This window comes from Temnothorax curvispinosus, unplaced genomic scaffold (genome assembly GCF_003070985.1).
Source record: "Temnothorax curvispinosus isolate PA1 unplaced genomic scaffold, ASM307098v1 QBEX01004695.1, whole genome shotgun sequence".
Classification (NCBI taxonomy): Eukaryota; Metazoa; Arthropoda; class Insecta; order Hymenoptera; family Formicidae; genus Temnothorax; species Temnothorax curvispinosus.
The window spans coordinates 45042-65290 of NW_020214475.1; the positions used below are offsets into that span (position 1 = coordinate 45042).

A 20249-nucleotide genomic window follows, 5' to 3' on the forward strand; every position below is an offset into this window, starting at 1 on the left:
TATCATGATTATCATAGTATAAGTGGCATAAATGTAAACAGACCTTTTTTTTAAATATCGGTATTTTTCCAATCTTAAAATTTAGAACAAATGTTTCTTAATAAGGATTCGATTGAACATTTTTTCTGAGTTTAATTTAATAATTTATATGGAGAATAATTCAGAATAGAATGATTTTGATCGATACCAAGGAATTTCAAACTTTTTTAAATTCTTTGAAACGGCAATAAATTATCCTTTATATTGAGTAAGTAGTACACAAATTTATGTTGTTTAAGTTAGAAAAGTAATATGTACATACATTTTCGGAAAAATATTTGTGTTTATATAGTCTACCATAACAAGCTGAATAGTCCTTGAATAAGCTGAACTACGCGTGTCAAAATATTGACAAAATTCAATTTCGCTGTAAACCTTCAGTTTTATATTTTGTGGAAACGAAGATGGATATGCACGTCGATGATTATATATTTGAAAGCATACTTGGAAAGGGAACATTTGGGTATATTGTTATTTGAAATAATAAATGTGCAATTATACAAATCAGATTTACCTTCTACAGAATAACGTATACTTTTAGAACTGTGTACTTGGTGAGAAGGAAGAAAGACTCAAAGCCATTTGTTATAAAAGCTCAAGACTTAAATGCAGTAAACCATTCGCCTTCTGAGGTATATAATTGCACAATATCTATTTCTTTAATTACAATACGAAATTCGATATATGTTTCGTAATATAGAGAATACTAGATGAGATACGATGCCTACAGAAATTGAGACATCCAAACATAGTGTTTTATTATGGAGCATGGAAAAAGAATAATTACAGCTATATTCTTTTGGAATATGCAACTCGATGTACTCTCAAAGATTTGCTAGAAAAACGAGACGTACCGCTTAAAGAAGAGGTAATTTTCTATTTTCTATTGTAATTTTTGATACCTGTAACTTGAGTATATAGAAAAGACACTTTTTTTTATAATTTTACGAAATTCGATAGCTACAAACTTGCGTTATATTGGAATCATTGGAATTATATAAAAAATTAAATATTTTAAAATTAAATTAATTAATTGTGTGCTTATACATCATAATTTATCAAAATCAAAACTGAATTGAAAAAACTCAATTGTAAAAAGGGTATATAAAAAATTTTTTTTTTTATTAGGATGCGCTGTATCTCTTTTCACAAGTTACTTTGGGAGTACATCACATTCATGCGAATAAAATTTTTCACCGAGATCTAAAACCGGAAAATATCATGTTGACCGGCAGCCGTGGTGATATCGTTAAAATTGGTGACTTTGGCCTTTCAAAAAGTATCCAAGAGTACGCATTGATTGAGTCAATTTTAATTTTAACAAGTACACTTTAACCGCAGCATTAAATTACTATTCTGAAATTATCAATAAGCATGATTAAAATGTCCTAAAATGATAATTATATGATCGCCCCGATATAATGATCGCCTATAATGATCGCCCCGATCGATTCATTTTTATATAAATCAACATAATCTTTATTCTATCTTGTGCAAATTTTATTAATTTTTTTTTCATCTCGTAGAGACTCGATAATTTGTCATGCAGGATCTTATTACTATATGGCTCCGGAAGTGCTGAGTGTACAGCCGTATGAACTTAAGTGTGATATATGGAGCATGGGCGTTATACTGTATGAAATGGTTACGAAGAGACTTCCGTTCCCAGCCACGGTAAATTAAATTAATTAACGACGAAACATATGGTCAAGATGTAAAATGATAGCATAAAGTGCATAAATTAATAATATTGTAGATAGAGAATGTTTATGAAAAGCGACGTTTTTTTCTCTTTTAAATGCAAAGAATAATGGAGATTTTACACAAAATGTAAAATACTTATATTGGTCCACATGTGTCTTTCTCTAAATAAATATCCTCTTAATTGATTACTATTTCAGAATCTAGCAGAGATTACGAAATTAGTGCACAACAGCCCGCCGCAACCTTTACCACAGTGGATATCAGCATCCATTGTGAATCTAATATCGAAGATGCTGAGGAAGAACAGTTTGTGTCGACCCCGCACCGATCAGCTCGTACTTTGCCCCTTTCTTGTACCTTACATCATTCGAGTATATCTGAATCTTGGGCGTCAAATTAATCTCGCTGAACGAGAACGTGAGAGCTTTGGGTCACATGTTTTCTTAAAATTTTTGAATCCATCAAAATTTTGATCGAAATGATATTTTAATGAACAATGTCTTAGGGAAGAAGGAACAGGAAAATAGTATTGCCACAAATAGGAATTCGCTTTATAAAATAGAGACGCGTATCAAATGGTTTTAGGAGAATATTAACAAGACTTTTGTAAAAGCGATCTTTGTCACATGTTAATTAGATCCCTCGTAGTTTAAACATTGTTGAAAATTTATGTTTGAAATTATCTTTTTCTAAAACATAAAACAATTATCAAGTTTATGTTTATATTATACAATTAATATTAATTTTTTATAGAGTGACACTCCAAAAATAATTTTTTGAATCATGCTGGAACATGACTCTAAATTAAATGACATTTTACTATATAATTTATTTTTTAATGACTCTTTATAGGACTTTTGTAAATAAAACGCGATTGAGTTAAAGATAACTTTTCATATTTTATAATGTACAACGTATGCGCGCGCGATGCACAAGCTCTTTGTATTGGATATAATGATGCTTTGTATTATGCTTGTAATTAATCGCCGGGAGGAAATTAAATTATGAATGTTGAATGTACATCACGTCTGAGTAATTGAAAACCTGTCGTTTGCGAAGCGATACGCGGAACCGATTTATCGCCAGTAGAAACAGTTAGATTTTAATCTTATTATTACGGCATTCTGCCTCGATGGAATTTCATTGTTCGATGAATTGCTATCGGGTTCCCCCGAGCACGCGGAATGCGTAACCGGAAGCTAAGACCGGAACTATGTATATACTGTTTCGTTCCATGCCCCTGTGGCGATTCTGGAAAACCGTACAGTTCGCATCTCGTTAGTACAGATATCGTTCTGTCGGACTTGTTACCGCTATCCGAACTTGTTACTCTTCCTTGTGACATCGGTACGGTGTGAGAGAATCAAAAGAATCGTCCTGAAGGAATAGAACAGTGTTTAGTGCAAGAGTAAACGGAAAATCCGTAATAGGTAAAGTCTGTTTTTAGATACGTATTTGTGTTGTTTAGAAATGTAATTTAGATTTGCAGAATCTTGCGAATTGTGGATTTACTTCTGTGCGCACTCGCAAGTTTTTGGTTTCTATCGTTGTCGTTTTTATTTGGTAGCAATGTTAGCATGATTTCATATAAAACCGTTATAACATATATCTTTTAGCGAGGTAGAATTCCACCAAACGAACTCCATGTCAAGACCATCGTATCCCGAGGATCCTGATGATCCGATAGTGGATGATACATGACGCGCGCGTCGGAAAGTAAGTCCTGTGCAAAATAAGTGAATTAAAAAAGAGGAATCACGAGGAATTCATTCTGTGAAATTAAATACTTAATCTATGATGTCGGGGTTTTATTTCGAAGTACTCGATTTCTTTTCCGTTTTTTTCTGCTCCGGACACATTATTAGACTTCACTTTAATATCAAATTTCAGTTGTGAGTAAGAGATTTACTTCATATTTTAATGTCTAACTACCAACAGAAATAATGTAAGATAATAAATGGATAAAAAATAGAAGAATGTAAAAGCACATTTAACAATTTTCAAGTTTTCAAGATGTAAGTTTCTAAATTTCAATCCTTCTTTTATAGCTATTGAGATTAATATCGATTAAATTATATACAATTTGTAAAGTTTTTAATTTCTATTTTAACAGATTAAAAGACTTTTTGCTAAAATTCGAAATTTTTTGCGAGGAAGTTAGTTTTGCAGTGAAATCCTCATAAATTAAATCCTTAATTGATTTTTATTCTAATTCATTCGTCCTTTGCAGATAGAGTAAATTCAAGAAGTATAATCGTATCCGGACATGTGGTGGATCTTGTTACTGAGCTGCTGGTTGTACCCTTCGTGGAGCATGACTTGGTACCCTCCAGCTGCCTTGAGTGCGATGCGCGGGGAACAAATAGATCTCGTGGGTGCTGCTAACTCTACTTATGCTCCTGTCTGGATGAGAAATACCGCGAGGAACGGCGTCGCGGTTGACGGCCCAGAGCCCGTCGATTCGATCGATTCAGGACAATCTCCCATCAATTCCGTTGATCGCGACCGCGAACCGTTGGACGAAGTAGAGCGCATCGAACCCAGGCAATGGCCAGGCAGGCCGGATATCCTACCGACCCGCAGCACCGCGCCTTTCACCACGGAAAGGTCTTTACCGCCCAGATCCCCGCAACCCACGACCCAGGCGCAAAGAAACCCTTCAACACAAAGGTTTCTTTCCTTTTTAAAGCTTCAAAAAGGAGATCAGCAAAAACATTTGTATTAAAAATATTCAGGTGTTGATAGCTATTGAGAAATAAGCGATAAAAAAAGAAGATTTTTACGCTTTAAGCCTTAAGGATTGTACCTTAACGAATATGGAACAGAACTATATTCTTTCATTTAATTTTAATTAGATTTTTACTTTAAATATGATTCAGTAAATTTGATAAAATTTTATATAATTGTAATATATAAAGCTATTATGACATTAATCATGAAATCAACTAATCTCACACGCTGTTTGCAATTTTACAATTTGTAAGATTTCCCACGATTACTGTACCACCTCCGACAGTCACCGTTGATGAAGTTTTCTGCGATTTTGGGCCAGCACCGTCAATGCCACTTTGCGAGTGGCAAAATGGTAATGGTGCCTTGGAGTGGACTTTAGGTACTGGAATGGGCACCAACTGGTTGGGTGGACCATCGACCGATGCCACGAGTGGCTCTATGGAAGGAGGGTAAAAAGTTGCTGAAAATATTTGCCACTTGAGAAATGTATAGCAAAAGTCAAATTTTCTTCAATATTGAATTAAGGCTTCTGGTCCTTCATCGCAGTTATATACATTATGATTATAAGAAATGATATAAATTCTTTTGCGGTAGAGAACTTATTATATTCTTTTGTATACTGCTTGCCGTTATGTTCTTATAATGTGAGTTTTGCATATTCCCCCGGATAATCTTGAACACAGATTAATGTGTTAGATACGCCTTTCTGGAGACATCGCAAGTATCTTCGAAGGATCTGAAGACCAAGAGTCCCGGAGGTCTTTTGCACAGTCCACAACTAGGCAGCACTGGGGTCTCCGGTACTTGTTTTATGTTCAAATACACTATGGATGGTCTCAGCATCGCGGGGCTACGAGTGTTACTTCACGTCGGAACGGACGAGTTTTCATTTAAGAAGGAATCGCCAGAAGAATCGTCTGTAGAGAATATCACAGTGTCTTGCGAACCGGCAGAAATCATGGAAGAGCGTGTACTGTGGCACGCGCAGTATTACACGCTCGGAGCATGGCAGCAGGCCCAAATACTTTATACGTATCCTGAATTACACTCGGTATATTATTATAATTTGATTCAGTCGGAGATTTAATTAGTAAACACGAAGAGATATAGCCAGTACGGAGAATCAAAACTTGTGATAAAATTAAATTGATAGAATCTATGTTTAATGTTCTCGAACCGCTTTTGTAGTTTGTTCAAATAATATAGTGGTTGTTTAGCATCCAAAATATAATTGTTCGACAAACAAATTAACACTACAGAAGTATCTAAATTTATATTATATTATATTTATTTATTTGTTGAAGTTAGGATTCATTGCCTTAATATTAAAATTTACCAATCTTTTCCTCTAAAATATAATTTCTGTTGCTAAAGCTGATATTCTCAATGCTTTGTGTTACATGTTATTATAAATATCTTTGTAAAAAAATAGAAATCTTGTCATTTAGATAGTTATTGAAGGCGTGCCAGTGGACTCCACGGATCCGTCGCGTTTATATCGCGGATACATTGCTATCGATGACATAGATCTACAGCCTGGTACATCGTGCGTTGGATTCTGTAACTTTGCCAGTGGTTTTTGCGACTGGAATAACGATGCGGAAGATGATTTCGACTGGACCATAGTGAGTGCGCTGTCAATTTTACACGATTTTATCCTGCACTTACGTGTGATAATATAATTTGAAAAAGCACATTTCCAGAGTCGCGGAAGCGGAAATCCCACGACCGGTCCGGCGATGGACAGCTCCACCGATCGTGCCACTGCCGGTGGTTACGCTTTCATCGATTCCGGCTTCCCGCGAAGACCCGGCGACACGGCGAAAATCATAAGCTCGAGCTTTCCGGCAACAATGCCGGATGCGCCAATGTGCATGCATTTTTGGTTCCACATGTTTGGATCTGGAATCGGTTACTTAAAGTTATTCCTACGTCATTTTCGCAGTTCAGACATGCAACTGCAAGAGATTTGGGGTCTGTCCGGAAATGCCGGCAATGCCTGGTTCATGTCGCAAGTAACGATCAGCTCCATTGATGATTATCAGTTAGTTTTCGAAGCATCGGTAGGAATCACCGGCATGGGGGACACCGCAATCGATGATATCTCATATGGGCCAGGTGCTTGCCCGGGTAGGTTGAAGAATGTAGTTTTAAAAATTAGATTTCAATGTCTACTAGTATAAAACTGTTCCTACAATCATTGACTGTAATGAATTGAAAGTTTGCCTCTAAACTGAAAGTACATAAGACGGTCTCATTATATTTCACTCCTAAGACATACTCAAGATCTGAATTTACTTTTATTATGTCGATTATCTCATCCGAATTAATTTTCTAACAATCTGTATTGTTTTGGCAGTTTCACCACAAGTGGCTGCTCCGATATCGCGGGATTGCACCTTCGAGATCGACGAATGTGAGTGGATCAACTCGCGAGATCCGGATCGCGTCGAATGGGAGAGAGTATCCACTCAAGTGTTGGGCCCGAGGAATCAGAGGAAACCGTATAGCAGTGGACACACGATTAATCGACGCAACGAATATTTTCTGGGGCTCGGACGTCTCCGAGGTGCACGGTCATCCGGAGGTACCGCTCAGCTGGTCAGTCGACAAATGAAGGGTTCTGAAGAACCGCTCTGTATCACATTCTGGTACTTTATGTTCGAGCCTTTCATCGATTCCACAGGACCCAGCTTAGGTAGATGGAGTTTTGCAAAAAGAATCAATAAAAATTTGTTTCGTAGAATTGATATCTTATATCTTTGAAATGAAGAATTGGTTTTGCAATTTTAAATTTTGTTTTACTTTTCTTAATTAATAAGGGGAATTTATACAGGGAAATATAGAAAATCTAGAAATTCAACTTGATAAGATAAAATAAATTGTTCGATTTCTTTCGGAATGTTGCATGGATGTAATTTATCGACAAAATGAGAGCAATATTTTTTATTTTTCAGGCGTCTTGCGACTGTATGTGCAAACAGAGGGTGACAGTTCGAAAGTTAAACCTATATGGCAACTGTACAATAATCAAGGTCCCACATGGAGCTACGCTCAGACTAACATCAATCAAAAAACAGACTTCAGTATAGTGTTCGAGGGCACATGGGGTCCTAACAGAGCAAGTGGTAGCATAGGAATTGATGATATCGCCTTTTACACTGGAAATTGCAGTGGTGAATATTTTCTCCTTCTTTCAATTCTCCTTCTTCTGAAGTAAATATCTATTCCTTTGGAGACATAGTACCATTCTCTAATCCTTTTATCTCATTTTATGCGTGAAATTTATGTTTTACATCTACATACAGTGAAACCAATGAGTGCAGTCGTTCGCGCAGAAGATTGCAGTTTCGAGAAGGATTTGTGCGGATGGGAGAACATAACTATTTCCGATAACGACCGTGCCGTGATGTGGCAGCGTGCGTTTCTGGCTCATCGACCAGCTCAGTTATTAGATAGAACCTTTGGTGCGTCTGGCGATTTCGTATTCTTCGACATTTTCACGACAAATAAGGAATCGACGAAGGTTGAGCTACAATCACCCGTCATCAATGCCTCACCTGACGAAGAGTTTGTATGTTTCACCTTTTGGTTCGCCGCTTTTGGCGTGGAGGAGTCTACCACTCTGCGAGTGATCAAAATGCCTGCCGAAGAGGCTGAGGGAGAGAGCGAAGGCGAACAGGAGCAAGCGGTACGAATGTTACATATAAAACCGAATATAACATTTATGATTATATTCAGAATATTACTTTATATGCTCTTCATATTGAAAATCTATCTCTCTCTCTCTCTCTCTCTGATAAAAAACAAAATTTTTATCTTCTGCTTTACTTCCATTTTAATATCAGATGCATGGAGCTAGCAACTTTTGGAGGTGGAGTATATATGTTTCACTTTTGTTCTAAACTTTTTATTTCAATAATGAATGTTGTATTGCAGTTGTGGTCATTAACAGCTAAAGGATTGAATAATCCACGACCAGTATGGATGGCGGCACAAGTGACAATTGAAGCGCGAACCCCGTATCGACTTATTCTTGAGGGAAGCGCCAGTAATGGAGGTTTTGCCGTCGACGACATAAAGTTTCAACCTCTAGCCTGCGCAAGTAAGACTAATGGAATAAGAAAAAGTCATATGGTAAATGCGAGCAAATGGTATTAAAAGATACTTATGTTTCTTTTCTCAGCTCGACCAGCCAGTGCTCAACCGATCCAAACCGAGACTTGATAAAAAAAGAGTCACGTGATAATTACAAAACTTCTCTTAACGTTTAAGAAGTCGTTTTTTATCGATCATTTAACAGTGATTCATATAAAATATTGTTTAATTGTATCACAAACAGAATAAATTATTTTATATAGAACAAATAATAAATCATTTCAATTAGGATAAATATATTGTATAATCATCTTTGTGCAACTCAAAAAATTTTTATATAATTGAATGAACTAAATATACAAACGCGCTTGTAAAAAGTTCCTCTACGTATTATAACTTGCAAACAAAATAGAAAAAAAATTTAATATAGTAAGTTTTATTAAATAAGATAAAGATTTTTCTACAAAAGTTGTATTTGTATGAATATTTTTTGTAATGTAACAAAATTATAAGATAGAAGGGATATCACGAGTACAACGATAAATTATATATAATGATCCTACCAAAGAAATCGTAGCTTTCGTTAAACATAAATTTAAAAACCTTAGCACTGATTTGATTTTTCAAGTTAAATCGCTGCAACTTGTTCTTATCTTCCGGATAAAAAGATTCAACGAGCGTCAGCTCCTTTTTGTCATTACCGGCCTCTATGTGACAATTCTTCCCAGCAAATCCACCTTGGAATTCCACCTCAAAGCTGGAGAGACCACATTCGTTTTCGAAGCTAATGAGAACCCATTGTGGACTTCCCTGCCATGTGCAATATTAAATTATATCATTAAACATGAAGAGTTGATCTATAATTGTGTAGGAAAATTTGGTTACTTACTGCATCGGAATTCCAACATGTTTCACTGCAATTATCAAACATATACGTCTTCCCATAAGATTGAACGTTCTTATTAAGCACAGAACTCACCCTGAATAAAATATCGAATCATTATTAAAACGTTATAGAGCACATTCTTTTCTAATATATTTCATTTAAAGGATTTACGTATATAGTTTCTCTTATAACAGCTATTATTTTATATTGTATCAAGCATAAAACTAACCGACACTCGAAATTATTTTCTGTCAACAGGGCAGGCATATCTTTTTCTATAAAGAGAAATAATTTTTATGTTTGTACAAAGGACAAAAATTCCTCGTCAACTTTCCGCAATATCAGAGAAAAATTGTATTCGTCTCCGTTTTACAAATTATTTCTTTTTTTTCATCTCCAACTCCAAATACTCCAATAATGAGCTTTTTTAAATACTTTTCTCATGGGCTGACATAACCTGCAAAAGAAATAATGAACGCGTCAGCAGGGCTGCGTTCGAGAACCACGCTCTTCGGAAAAATTATTGGCCGCGTTCAGCAGACCAAGCCGCTCAGTAGCAATCAAACGTGATTGGCTCTTACTTTTAGAACCCACCAATCAACGCAGATTGTTGATAAGACGAAGTCAACAGTTGTGTCTGCTGAACGCGGCCAATGAACAGATAAATAAATTCCAGCGTCTTCTAGCCAATCGACGCGCCCGACATTACGCGCAGCGCCACCTGTGACGAACGAATAAGAAGAGGAAGTCGTTCATCTACCTTTTTATTTTCGGTTGCCCCATTCCCACTATTCTCATCCTCATCCCAGATCCCAGCCATTCCGCCAAACACGGAACAGTATAGGTGTCGAAGGATCTCGTTGTGTTCGTGTAGACGAGAGCTTTTGAAGTGTGACTCCAAGGCAAAGTGACGCACGTGAAATCGCGGGTGAGATCAGGCCATCCTTACTCTGAAGCATGGCGGAGTATCTCGACTCCGAGGCGGACGTGAGCGAGGTGAGTCCTTTTCCTCCGTCCGTTTTCTCACAGCGGGGGGGAGGATTCTTTTACGCGAAGAATGAAACGAATTATCCGACGCAACGGCACACCGATGTTGAGCGTTTTGCGATTTTGTTGCAGGGTGAGGAGGAGCTGGACCAAAATGAGAAGAAGAAGCTGCGAAAGCTGAAGGCGGTGGAGGAGAGCGACGACGAGGAGGAAGGTAAGGACGGTCATGGCGCAAGCCTTTTACACGCGGCTTTTTACACGTGCCTACACACTCGGCAGACACCGCCGTTTCAATTGACGGCAGATCGCGTTTATGCTTGGAGAATATTTCGTAACATAGTTTTCTTTGCTACGTTCTTTCAGAATGCATTGGTCCGCTGTACAAGTAATTATCTTTCTTTTTATCTAATGGTCTCAAGATGGTCGGTTTGCTCTTCCTTCCCTCCTTCCTTCTTTTTCTTCATTACCTTCTTTCTTTTTTCAACTTGTCATTGAACTTGACAAAATAACTCTTGACAATTGGTGTGGAATTATTTTTCATTATTTATTAATAATAAGATTAGTCAAAAGAGATTTTCTTACACTAATGTTGAAAAATAAATTATCTAAAATATTTGAAAACTGACAGAAAAATCAGAGATAATTTCTAATTTTTCTAATTATATAATTTTGTATCTTAAATTTCTGTCATATTTGTGCAATAATGCATCTTGTATATCTGCTCGCTGAACTCACTGAACGGTTAGTGGCAACTGCATGTGATTGATTGGATCCAAACGTAAAAACCAATCATTCAATTGCAAGTGTTGTCCAGAGAGCAGCTATGATATTGGATATACCTAATGCGTCTACTAATGGATACAAACTATATTTATGCAACACGTGCATGGAAAGTGCCCCATTACGCACGCTACGTGTGCGTGATAGACCACTTTCCAGGCACTTGCAACATAAAATAGGGAGTGTAAGCCGTGTGTAAAGATGAAAATTCCCGGCTGCGGAGTTTACGCACGAGCCTTCGGCTCGTGCGGTAACCGCACCCGGGAATTTTCATCTTACCTCACTTGTTACACAAATAACTATTCTTTTTATATGTATAGTGTATAGTTAATTAGATTTGCTACTAATATTTCATATTTAATTTATTTTAATTTTCACGTTCATTTATTTATATACTTACTATGTATGTATCTGTACTTATGGTGTACAGTATTGACATAGTATATTTCGTAGATGATGAGGATCAGTTGCGCGAGGAACTGAAAGATTTGATAGACGACAATCCTATAGAGGAAAGCGAGGGTGAAGACAGTGACGGTTCTAATCATCATAAGAAGCGTAAGAAGAGTGACGATGAGGATTTCGATGATCGCTTGGAAGACGAAGATTATGATTTGATTGAAGAAAATTTAGGCGTTAAGCTTGAAAGAGTATGTTTCTACTTATTGGATTATCCTTTAATAAGGAACATGTTTATTAGATGATATAAAGTATTTTACTTTGTGTTACAGAAGCGTTTCAAACGTCTTCGAAGAATCCAAGATGAGGAGTCAGAGGAAGAACAAGAAAAGGAAGCAGATGAAGAAAGGGACGCCATTGCCAATGAATTGTTTGAAGGTTCCGGAGACGTAAGTATCATATGGATATATCAGATTCAACACAGAGTTAATTTTAGCAAAGTATTTAGAAATTTATATAAACATAAAACACAAATTTATATAGACATAAAACAAAAATTTACTACAATATTCGATCATGCAATCTGCATTTTATTGCTTCTTGTTGAACTCGTATTTTATGTACATAAATTTGTATTTAAAAATACAAATGCGTGTTTATACATGTATATATAGGCCGGTTTTCACACGCAATGATTAGTGGCGCCAACTGACTGGCATTCATTGGCGCCAGAACCGACTAGCAAACTCACAAGTATTTACACAGTGATTGGCGTATACTATGGAAAATATTTAACATTTATTAAACACACAGTAAATGACAGCAAGCATATAACCTCCAAATTTGAGGTTATATGCTTTGGCCAATAACCGCCAGTAAACGCCACATTACTAGCGCCAGTTTGTATCAAGTGTTTACACTTGCATTTTTACTGGCGTTAGTCGACTGGCGCGGCCTGGCGCCACTAATCATTGCGTGTGAAAACCGGCCTTATGTCATGTTTGCATTTGTCATTGTTGCAATACACATGCATACTGTAGGAAAGAGATATTATTACGGTATGTAACGCTCGTATAATGTCTGCGATATGCAAAAGTGTAGTATCTTTACTTATGTTTGTATTGCTCTTAGGAGGACGAAAGACGAAGTGAACGGAGTCATAGGCCAGAGGCGGAAACCTTCGAGGAAGGCAGTGACGAAGGAGAGTACACTGATGCGGATGATTTTATTGTTGACGACGATGGTAGGCCTATCGCGGAGAAAAGAAAGAAGAAGAAGCCAATATTTTCTGATGCGTAAGTGATCAGATATTTAATTTTTTTATGTACATATACATATGCACATATACATGTATATCTGCCTACCGGCAGAAAATTTTACGGTTATTTAGATAAGACAGGAATTTAGATAAAAAGGAATGTCTTTCTTATCTAGGGCATTGCAAGAAGCACAGGACATTTTCGGCGTTGATTTTGATTATGACGAATTCGGTAAATATGGCGAGGAGGATTATGAGGAGGAAGAGGAAGAAGAAGAAGATGAATATTTGGATGAAGACATCGATACCGAACGGCCGCGAAGACCGAAGAAGCAGCTGAAGAAAAAGACCACGAGAAAGAGTATCTTCGAGATTTACGAGCCTAGCGAATTGAAACGCGGTCACTTTACTGATATGGACAACGAGGTACTGTATAATAAGATAATGTTAAACAATAAATTATTGTTTTGTCATTGGCTAAATGTAACGGTATTTTTTATGTTGAATTTGAATACATTTAGTTTTAGATCATTATAGTATAAAAAGATATTATGACATAAAAAAACTTATATCTTTACATTGAGACGTGTAACATAAAAATTAATAATTAAATTTGGATTATGATTTAGAAATCTTGATCATACATTTTTTTTAATTTAACATAAGAGAAAATATGTGTAGGAGTACATAGAAATGTTACAATGTGGCAAATATCACATTTATTAGTAGCTAACTACATTATTCCCAAATTATTACTTACAGGATCTGGCTTTAAATTGCAGGTACGTAACACAGATATACCAGAAAGAATGCAACTTCGGTCTGTACCGGTCACTCCAGTTCCGGAAGGTTCCGATGAGTTGGATCTCGAAGCAGAATGGATCTACAAGCAGGCGTTTTGCAAGCCTACAATTTCTATTCAGGATGCTCACTTGAATGCCGAGGCTAAGGAACGGGCACGGAAAGGACCACAGACCGTCGGCAAAATCAAGAAAGCATTGGACTTCATGCGCAATCAACACTTCGAAGTCCCTTTTATATCCTTCTACAGGAAGGAGTACGTGCTGCCCGAGCTGAACATCAATGACCTGTGGAAGGTTTATAGATTTGACGCGAAATGGTGCCAGTTGCGCCAACGGAAGGAGAACTTGCTCAAGCTATTTGAAAAGATGCGCAACTACCAACTGGATGAAATTATGAAGAATCCAGACGCGCCGCTGCCAGATAACGTGCGAGTGATTAAAGACGACGACATTGAGCGACTGAAGAACGTGCAGACAAGTGAAGAACTCAACGATGTTTACAATCACTTTATGCTGTATTACAGCCACGAGATCCCGGCGATGCAGGAGGCCGTGCGACGAAAGGAGAAGCAGGCACGACGCGAAGAGAGGATTCAGCGACGTAAACAACAGATTGCTGAGGCGGAAGAAAACGGAGAGGATCCACCGGAGGAGGAAGAGGTGCTGGAGGAAGAAGAGGTCGACGACACGCTGAAGCAAGCCGTTAGAAGCGGCCCGTACTCGATCTGTCGGAAGGCCGGGCTGGACGGTCTGGCGAAAAAGTTTGGCTTAACACCCGAACATTATGCCGAGAATCTACGTGACAATTATCAGCGTCACGAAGTGGATCAGGAGCCGACCGAACCGACGACAATCGCGATCGATTATTGCAACTCGCGATTCGCGACCACGGAAGAAGTTCTGAAGGCTGCTCAGCTGATGGTAGCGCTTCAGTTGGCGCGCGAGCCACTCGTGCGCAAATGCGTGCGCGAGATGTACATGGAACGCGCTAAGATATCAGTGAAGCCAACGAAGAAGGGCATTAAAGAGATCGACGAGAATCATCCGATCTACACGATGAAATACTTGAAGGACAAGCCGGTGCGCGATCTCGTAGGCGTTCAGTTTTTGAATCTGATGATCGCCGAGGAGGACAAGCTCATCACGATTACGCTCAGCGACAGCATCGAGGGCAACACCAGTAGCAACTACGTCGACGAGATGAAGCAGCTTTATTGCCGAGACGAGTTCAGCAAACTCGTGCAGGACTGGAACGCCTTGCGCGTAGGCAGCGTCGAGATCGCGCTCAACCGCATGGTGATACCGCATCTGAAGAAGGAGCTACGCACGAATCTAATCGCCGAGGCGAAGGAGTGCGTGATGCGCGCGTGTTGCCGCAAAATGTACAACTGGATCAAAGTTGCGCCGTACAGCTGCGAGTTTCCCGAGGAAGAGGATGAGGAATGGGACACTAGTAAAGGCCTGCGCGTCATGGGCTTGGCCTATGTGCCCGATTACTCGCAGGCAGCTTTCACCTGTTTGGTCGCGGCCGACGGCGAGTGTACGGATCACCTACGCCTGCCGCATTTAATGAAGCGCAAGAACAGTTATCGCGAGGACGAGAAGATGATGAAAGAGGCCGATCTACTGGCGCTGAGAAACTTCATAGCCACAAAGAAGCCACACGTGATCGTGGTGGCCGGCGAGTCCCGGGAGGCAATGATGATCGCTGCCGACCTTAAGGAGTGCATCACTCATCTGACAGAGGAGGAGCAGTTTCCCAGTATCCAGGTAGAGATATGCGACAACGAGCTTGCCAAGATTTATTCCAACAGTAATAAGGGTACCTCGGAGTTCCGGGATTATCCGGAGCTGCTGCGTCAGGCTATCTCGCTCGCGAGAAGGATGCAGGATCCGCTGGTGGAGTTCTCGCAATTGTGCACGGCCGACGAGGAGATTCTCTGCCTCAAGTATCACAGTTTGCAGGATCAGTTGCCCAAGGAAGAGCTGCTGGAAAACCTGTATCTGGAGTTCGTCAATCGCGTGAACGAGGTTGGCGTAGACGTTAATAAGGCGGTCCAACAGGCATACTGCGGCAACCTTGTTCAATTTGTTTGCGGTCTTGGCCCGCGAAAGGGCCAGGCATTGATCAAGATGTTGAAGCAGACAAATCAGCGGTTGGAGAACAGGACACAGTTAGTTACTGCATGTCATATGGGGCCGAAGGTATTCATTAATTGCGCTGGCTTCATCAAAATCGACACCAATAGCCTGGGCGACAGTACCGAGGCGTATGTCGAGGTGCTTGACGGTTCGCGCGTACATCCCGAAACTTATGAATGGGCCAGAAAGATGGCAGTCGACGCTCTGGAGTATGACGATGAGGACGCCAATCCTGCCGGTGCTTTGGAGGAGATTCTCGAGTCGCCCGAACGCCTAAAGGACTTGGATCTCGACGCTTTTGCGGAGGAACTCGAGCGGCAGGGTTTCGGCAACAAGTGCGTCACTCTCTACGATATTAGGGCCGAGTTGAATAGCCGGTACAAAGATCTCCGTGTGCCATATCAATCGCCGAGCGCGGAGAAGCTGTTCGATGTTCTGACGAAGGAGACACCTGAGACCTTCTACGTCGGCAAGCTAGTGCTGGCCACCGTGGTCGGTATCAGTCATCGAAAACCACAGGGCGAACAGCTTGATCAGGCGAATCCGGTGCGAAACGAAGAGACCGGTCTGTGGCAGTGTCCGTTCTGCCTGAAGAACGATTTTCCCGAATTGTCGGAGGTATGGAATCACTTTGATGCTGGTGCTTGTCCAGGCAAGGCCACCGGAGTGAGATTGCGACTGGACAATGGTATCTCTGGTTATATTCACATAAAGAATCTGTCGGACCGACACGTCGCAAATCCCTGCGAGAGAGTCGGTATGGGCCAGATCATTCATTGCCGGATTATTAAAATCGAGGTAGATCGATTCAGTGTCGAGTGTACCAGTAAGAGCAGCGATCTCTCTGATAAGAATCATGAATGGAGGTGAGCGGATCACATAGATACACATAATAAATAACGTAGTTAAGCAGCTTCTATATAAATCTATTGCCTTTAAAATTATATAAATAAAAATACAAAGTCTGCAAAAATAGAAAATAAAAAATCGTCGTTTTTGATATAAAATATATAATTTTTTAATGATATTGTAATATTTTTTCTTAATATAATATTGTGTGAATTGTCATAAATCGTAATTGTGTTTGCAGGCCCCAACGGGATCCATTTTATGATACTGAGACCGAGCAAAAGGACATAAAGGTAGAAGAGGACGCAAAGAAAGCAAAACAGCGGCAAATCTATGTGAAACGCGTAATCGTCCATCCGTCTTTCCACAATATCAGTTTCGCCGAGACTGTAAAATTAATGCAGACAATGAAGCAGGGTGAAGCAATAGTGAGACCGAGCAGCAAGGGTGCCGACCACTTGACAGTCACGTGGAAAGTCACCGATGACATTCTGCAGCATATCGATGTCCGCGAGGAGGGTAAGGAGAACGCTTTCTCATTGGGGCAGAGCCTATGGATCGGCAACGAGGAGTTCGAGGATTTGGATGAGATCATCGCTCGACATGTGAATCCCATGGCCGCTTACGCCTCCGAATTATTGGACTTCAAATACTACAAGCCCAACGTGGAGGGAATCAAAGACAAAGCAGAGGATATACTGAAGGAACAGAAGAAGGAAAATCCTGGTGGAATTCCCTACATCATATCGGCAGCTAAGGTAAGTAAACGCGTAGCTGGTTTTAGCACGTAACACCAGCAATTTCCCGAAAATTTTCTTCACTTTTAATTTAAAAATAATTTCATTAATTTTTTTTCTCATAGACCTATCCTGGAAAGTTCCTACTCTCGTATCTGCCGCGTACTCGCTGTCGCCACGAGTTCGTTACAGTGACATCCGAGGGCTTCAGATTTCGAGCGCAGATGTTCGGTAGGGTGAGCGATCTACTACGCTGGTTCAAGGAACACTTTAGGGATCCCGTCCCTGGACAATCCACTCCGAGTACACCACGCGGCGCGATGACTTCTAGGACACCTTACACTACTACGCCAGGAACAGTTAGCGGTAAGTCTGTCTATATCATCACCGCGAACTGTCAGTCATCATGATTTTTATATGAAAGTAAAATTCCTGGAATCTTAGTATAGGTCAAAATATATTTTACTAGGAAAAAATATTTTATTTCAAGATAAAATCATTCTACATATATATATGTTCTGTGTTAACAACTATTGGGTTGGCAAATAAGTTCGTTCGGTTTTTTCCATTCAAAACCAGTCAAAAAACCGAACGAACTTATTTGCCAACCCAATACAATTTTTCGCTAAAATGAAATGAAACGCACAAGTAAGAGCACAAGGACTGCAAATGTATTAATTGCTATTATTTCGATCGATATTGTTTCAGGAATGAATCAAGAAGCAATACAGCGAGTTGCACAGAACCTCCCACATCACATGTTGCACTCGCTATCGCAAGTGGCGAATCAGACGCCGCATCACTATCCGCCACACACACCCGGAGCGGCTAGCGCTACCGGCTACGGCGGAGTACACACGTATCCCAACACGCCGTATACGCCGTCTGGCCAAACTCCGTTTATGACCCCGTACCAGACGCCTCATCACACTCCGCATCATGGCCAGCCTACTCCCAGATACGGCCAACAAACCCCTAGCCATCATCAAGGGCCCTTCGTGCACCCGCCGCCGCCCTCGATGACACCCAGCCATCACAGGTCTGCTCAATCGCACAGACCTACACCACCTCTGTCCACTCCTTCCGGCGACCCGACGGATTGGAAGGGCGACCCGACGGATTGGAAGAAGGCCGCCGAGGATTGGGCAGCACGTATAAAAAGCGGTTCGCGAGTCTCGTAAGTGCAATAATAAATATGTATTAAATAACGATCACGTTTTCCTATTAAAAATTATTGATATTTGAGATGTTAATGTTCTTCATTCGATTATCATCAATGTGTTGAATGTGTTTTCAGCGGATCGACGCCCAGGTACGAGGAGTCTAGAAGAACTCCGCGTAACTATGACGAGCCGGTCGGCAGAACGACGCCTTCCGGAAGGAGCAGACCTTCGTCTACGCGTACTCCGTCGTACAGATCTCCGCGAGGCACCCCACATACAAATTCTAGTCCACGAAGTATGTCGCTCAGCGGAGACGGTACTCCTCTGTACGACGAGAGCTAACGGGATTGTGCATAGCTGATTATATTTATTAGACAACGTCATATCACGCTATGAATGAATAATAAGAGTGCGCGTACTCTCGACGACGGGGCTTTCATCCTGAGACGTCGATTGCTAGCGAAATTAAACCGATCATTAATCGTTGCAGACATGCAACACGTAGTAAATTCTTCCACTTTTTTGCATGCGAGGTTTCGTTTGCGATCAAGAGAGGGATCGCCGATTGTAAACTACGGTGTTGTAGTGTACGATTGTAAAGTACGGTGTAATTTATTTTCTAACTACGCGATTTCTTCCTATGTATATAATAAAATTTACGGAAACTTTACGAAGGCCTGAACACGCTCTGCAATCGTCTTGATTCATTTTCTTGTATACTGATGGCATCAATGAAAAGTAATTTATAAAAACTATATCGAATTGTTAAATTTATTGGAATCATTTTTACTATATTGTAATAATTTTCGGAAACTTTTTATTTATCGGTTTATAATGGAAAGACATTAAATACAAGACTAGTCAACTTATTGTTAGTTTTTTTTTTTGCGGGTATGTTGATAGGATAATATTGAAAAAATGATTGTAACTGAATTATTGCTCAAATATATGTAAATATGTTTTACATTTTTCATTGGTGCCATCATGTATGTTAATATAGAGAACTGATTCATCTAATTACTTATTGTATCAGCATCGGTACAACCTCTCTTGAATATGAACTCTACATTGTTTACAGATTTCTATACATAAATACCTGGACTGCTATCTTTGGAAAATAGAAGTCAGATGATTTCAGGATATAATGGTTGTTTTAATGAATGCTTACACCAGCATTACTTTATTATACATATGTACAGATTCATGAAATGAAACTTGTCTCGGACTGATTCATAACTGTAACATGTCAGCGATCTAGGTATTTTATAGAAATCTGTTATATACGTTATATACTCAAATAGTCTTTATATAAAAAATATCTGCAAAATATTTAAATCGTTCAAAATACTGTCGCAAAATACTGTCGCTAAAATAGCCCTTTACTTGAAATCGCTAAATAGCTTGGATCCTATTAATGTCTTATTTACGAGTAAATTTTCTTGTATAAAAACAGAAACGAAAACAATTATCTTTTGTATTTTCATCGACTACGATTTTCATTTAAGTATGTACCAATGAATTATGTATGTTTCTTGTATGACTTGACTTAGAACAGATGGTATTATGAAGTATCATAATGTATGACATACAATTTATACAATTGTTAAATGATAACATTAAACATGAAAGCAATATATTTGAAGTGTTGTATTTCTATAATCCCTTGGCTTT

General features: G+C 39.3%; 3 protein-coding genes across 6 annotated transcripts; 2 read left to right on the forward strand and 1 right to left on the reverse strand.

Annotated features, from left to right (window-relative positions):
- Positions 1-54: 54 nt before the first annotated feature.
- LOC112453796 (MAM and LDL-receptor class A domain-containing protein 1-like) lies at positions 55-8837 on the forward strand. Its single transcript, XM_025014754.1, is given in 16 exon segments — positions 55-502; positions 581-671; positions 740-907; positions 1168-1328; positions 1566-1713; positions 1941-2133; positions 3993-4413; positions 4728-4925; positions 5173-5527; positions 5925-6101; positions 6180-6606; positions 6836-7174; positions 7434-7652; positions 7785-8167; positions 8416-8581; positions 8663-8837. Coding segments are annotated over 16 exon segments (3546 nt in total). The 5' UTR covers positions 55-443; the 3' UTR covers positions 8704-8837.
- LOC112453795 (nuclear receptor 2C2-associated protein) lies at positions 8230-9948 on the reverse strand. Of its 3 annotated transcripts, none has more exons than XM_025014752.1 (4): positions 9690-9948; positions 9464-9554; positions 9276-9384; positions 8230-8587 (listed from the first exon to the last, which is right to left on the reverse strand). In XM_025014752.1, the coding sequence occupies exons 1-4, from the start codon at positions 9725-9727 to the stop codon at positions 8562-8564; spliced, it is 264 nt and encodes an 87-aa protein (XP_024870520.1). In that variant the 5' UTR covers positions 9728-9948; the 3' UTR covers positions 8230-8561. The 3 variants fall into 3 exon arrangements, with proteins under 3 accessions (XP_024870520.1, XP_024870521.1, XP_024870518.1); XM_025014753.1 differs by lacking the exon at positions 8230-8587 and adding an exon at positions 8595-8698; XM_025014750.1 differs by lacking the exon at positions 8230-8587 and having other exon boundaries at positions 9030-9384.
- Positions 9949-10227: 279 nt separating this feature from the next.
- Positions 10228-20214, forward strand: LOC112453789 (transcription elongation factor SPT6). Of its 2 annotated transcripts, XM_025014733.1 has the most exons (12): positions 10228-10456; positions 10580-10661; positions 11681-11877; positions 11959-12075; positions 12667-12684; positions 12758-12921; positions 13061-13310; positions 13667-16695; positions 16920-17436; positions 17541-17781; positions 18124-18592; positions 18713-20214. In XM_025014733.1, exons 1-12 carry the CDS (start codon positions 10418-10420, stop codon positions 18918-18920), a joined length of 5331 nt encoding a protein of 1776 aa, XP_024870501.1. In that variant the 5' UTR covers positions 10228-10417; the 3' UTR covers positions 18921-20214. The 2 variants fall into 2 exon arrangements, with proteins under 2 accessions (XP_024870501.1, XP_024870502.1); XM_025014734.1 differs by lacking the exon at positions 12667-12684 and having other exon boundaries at positions 10229-10456.
- Positions 20215-20249: the final 35 nt, after the last annotated feature.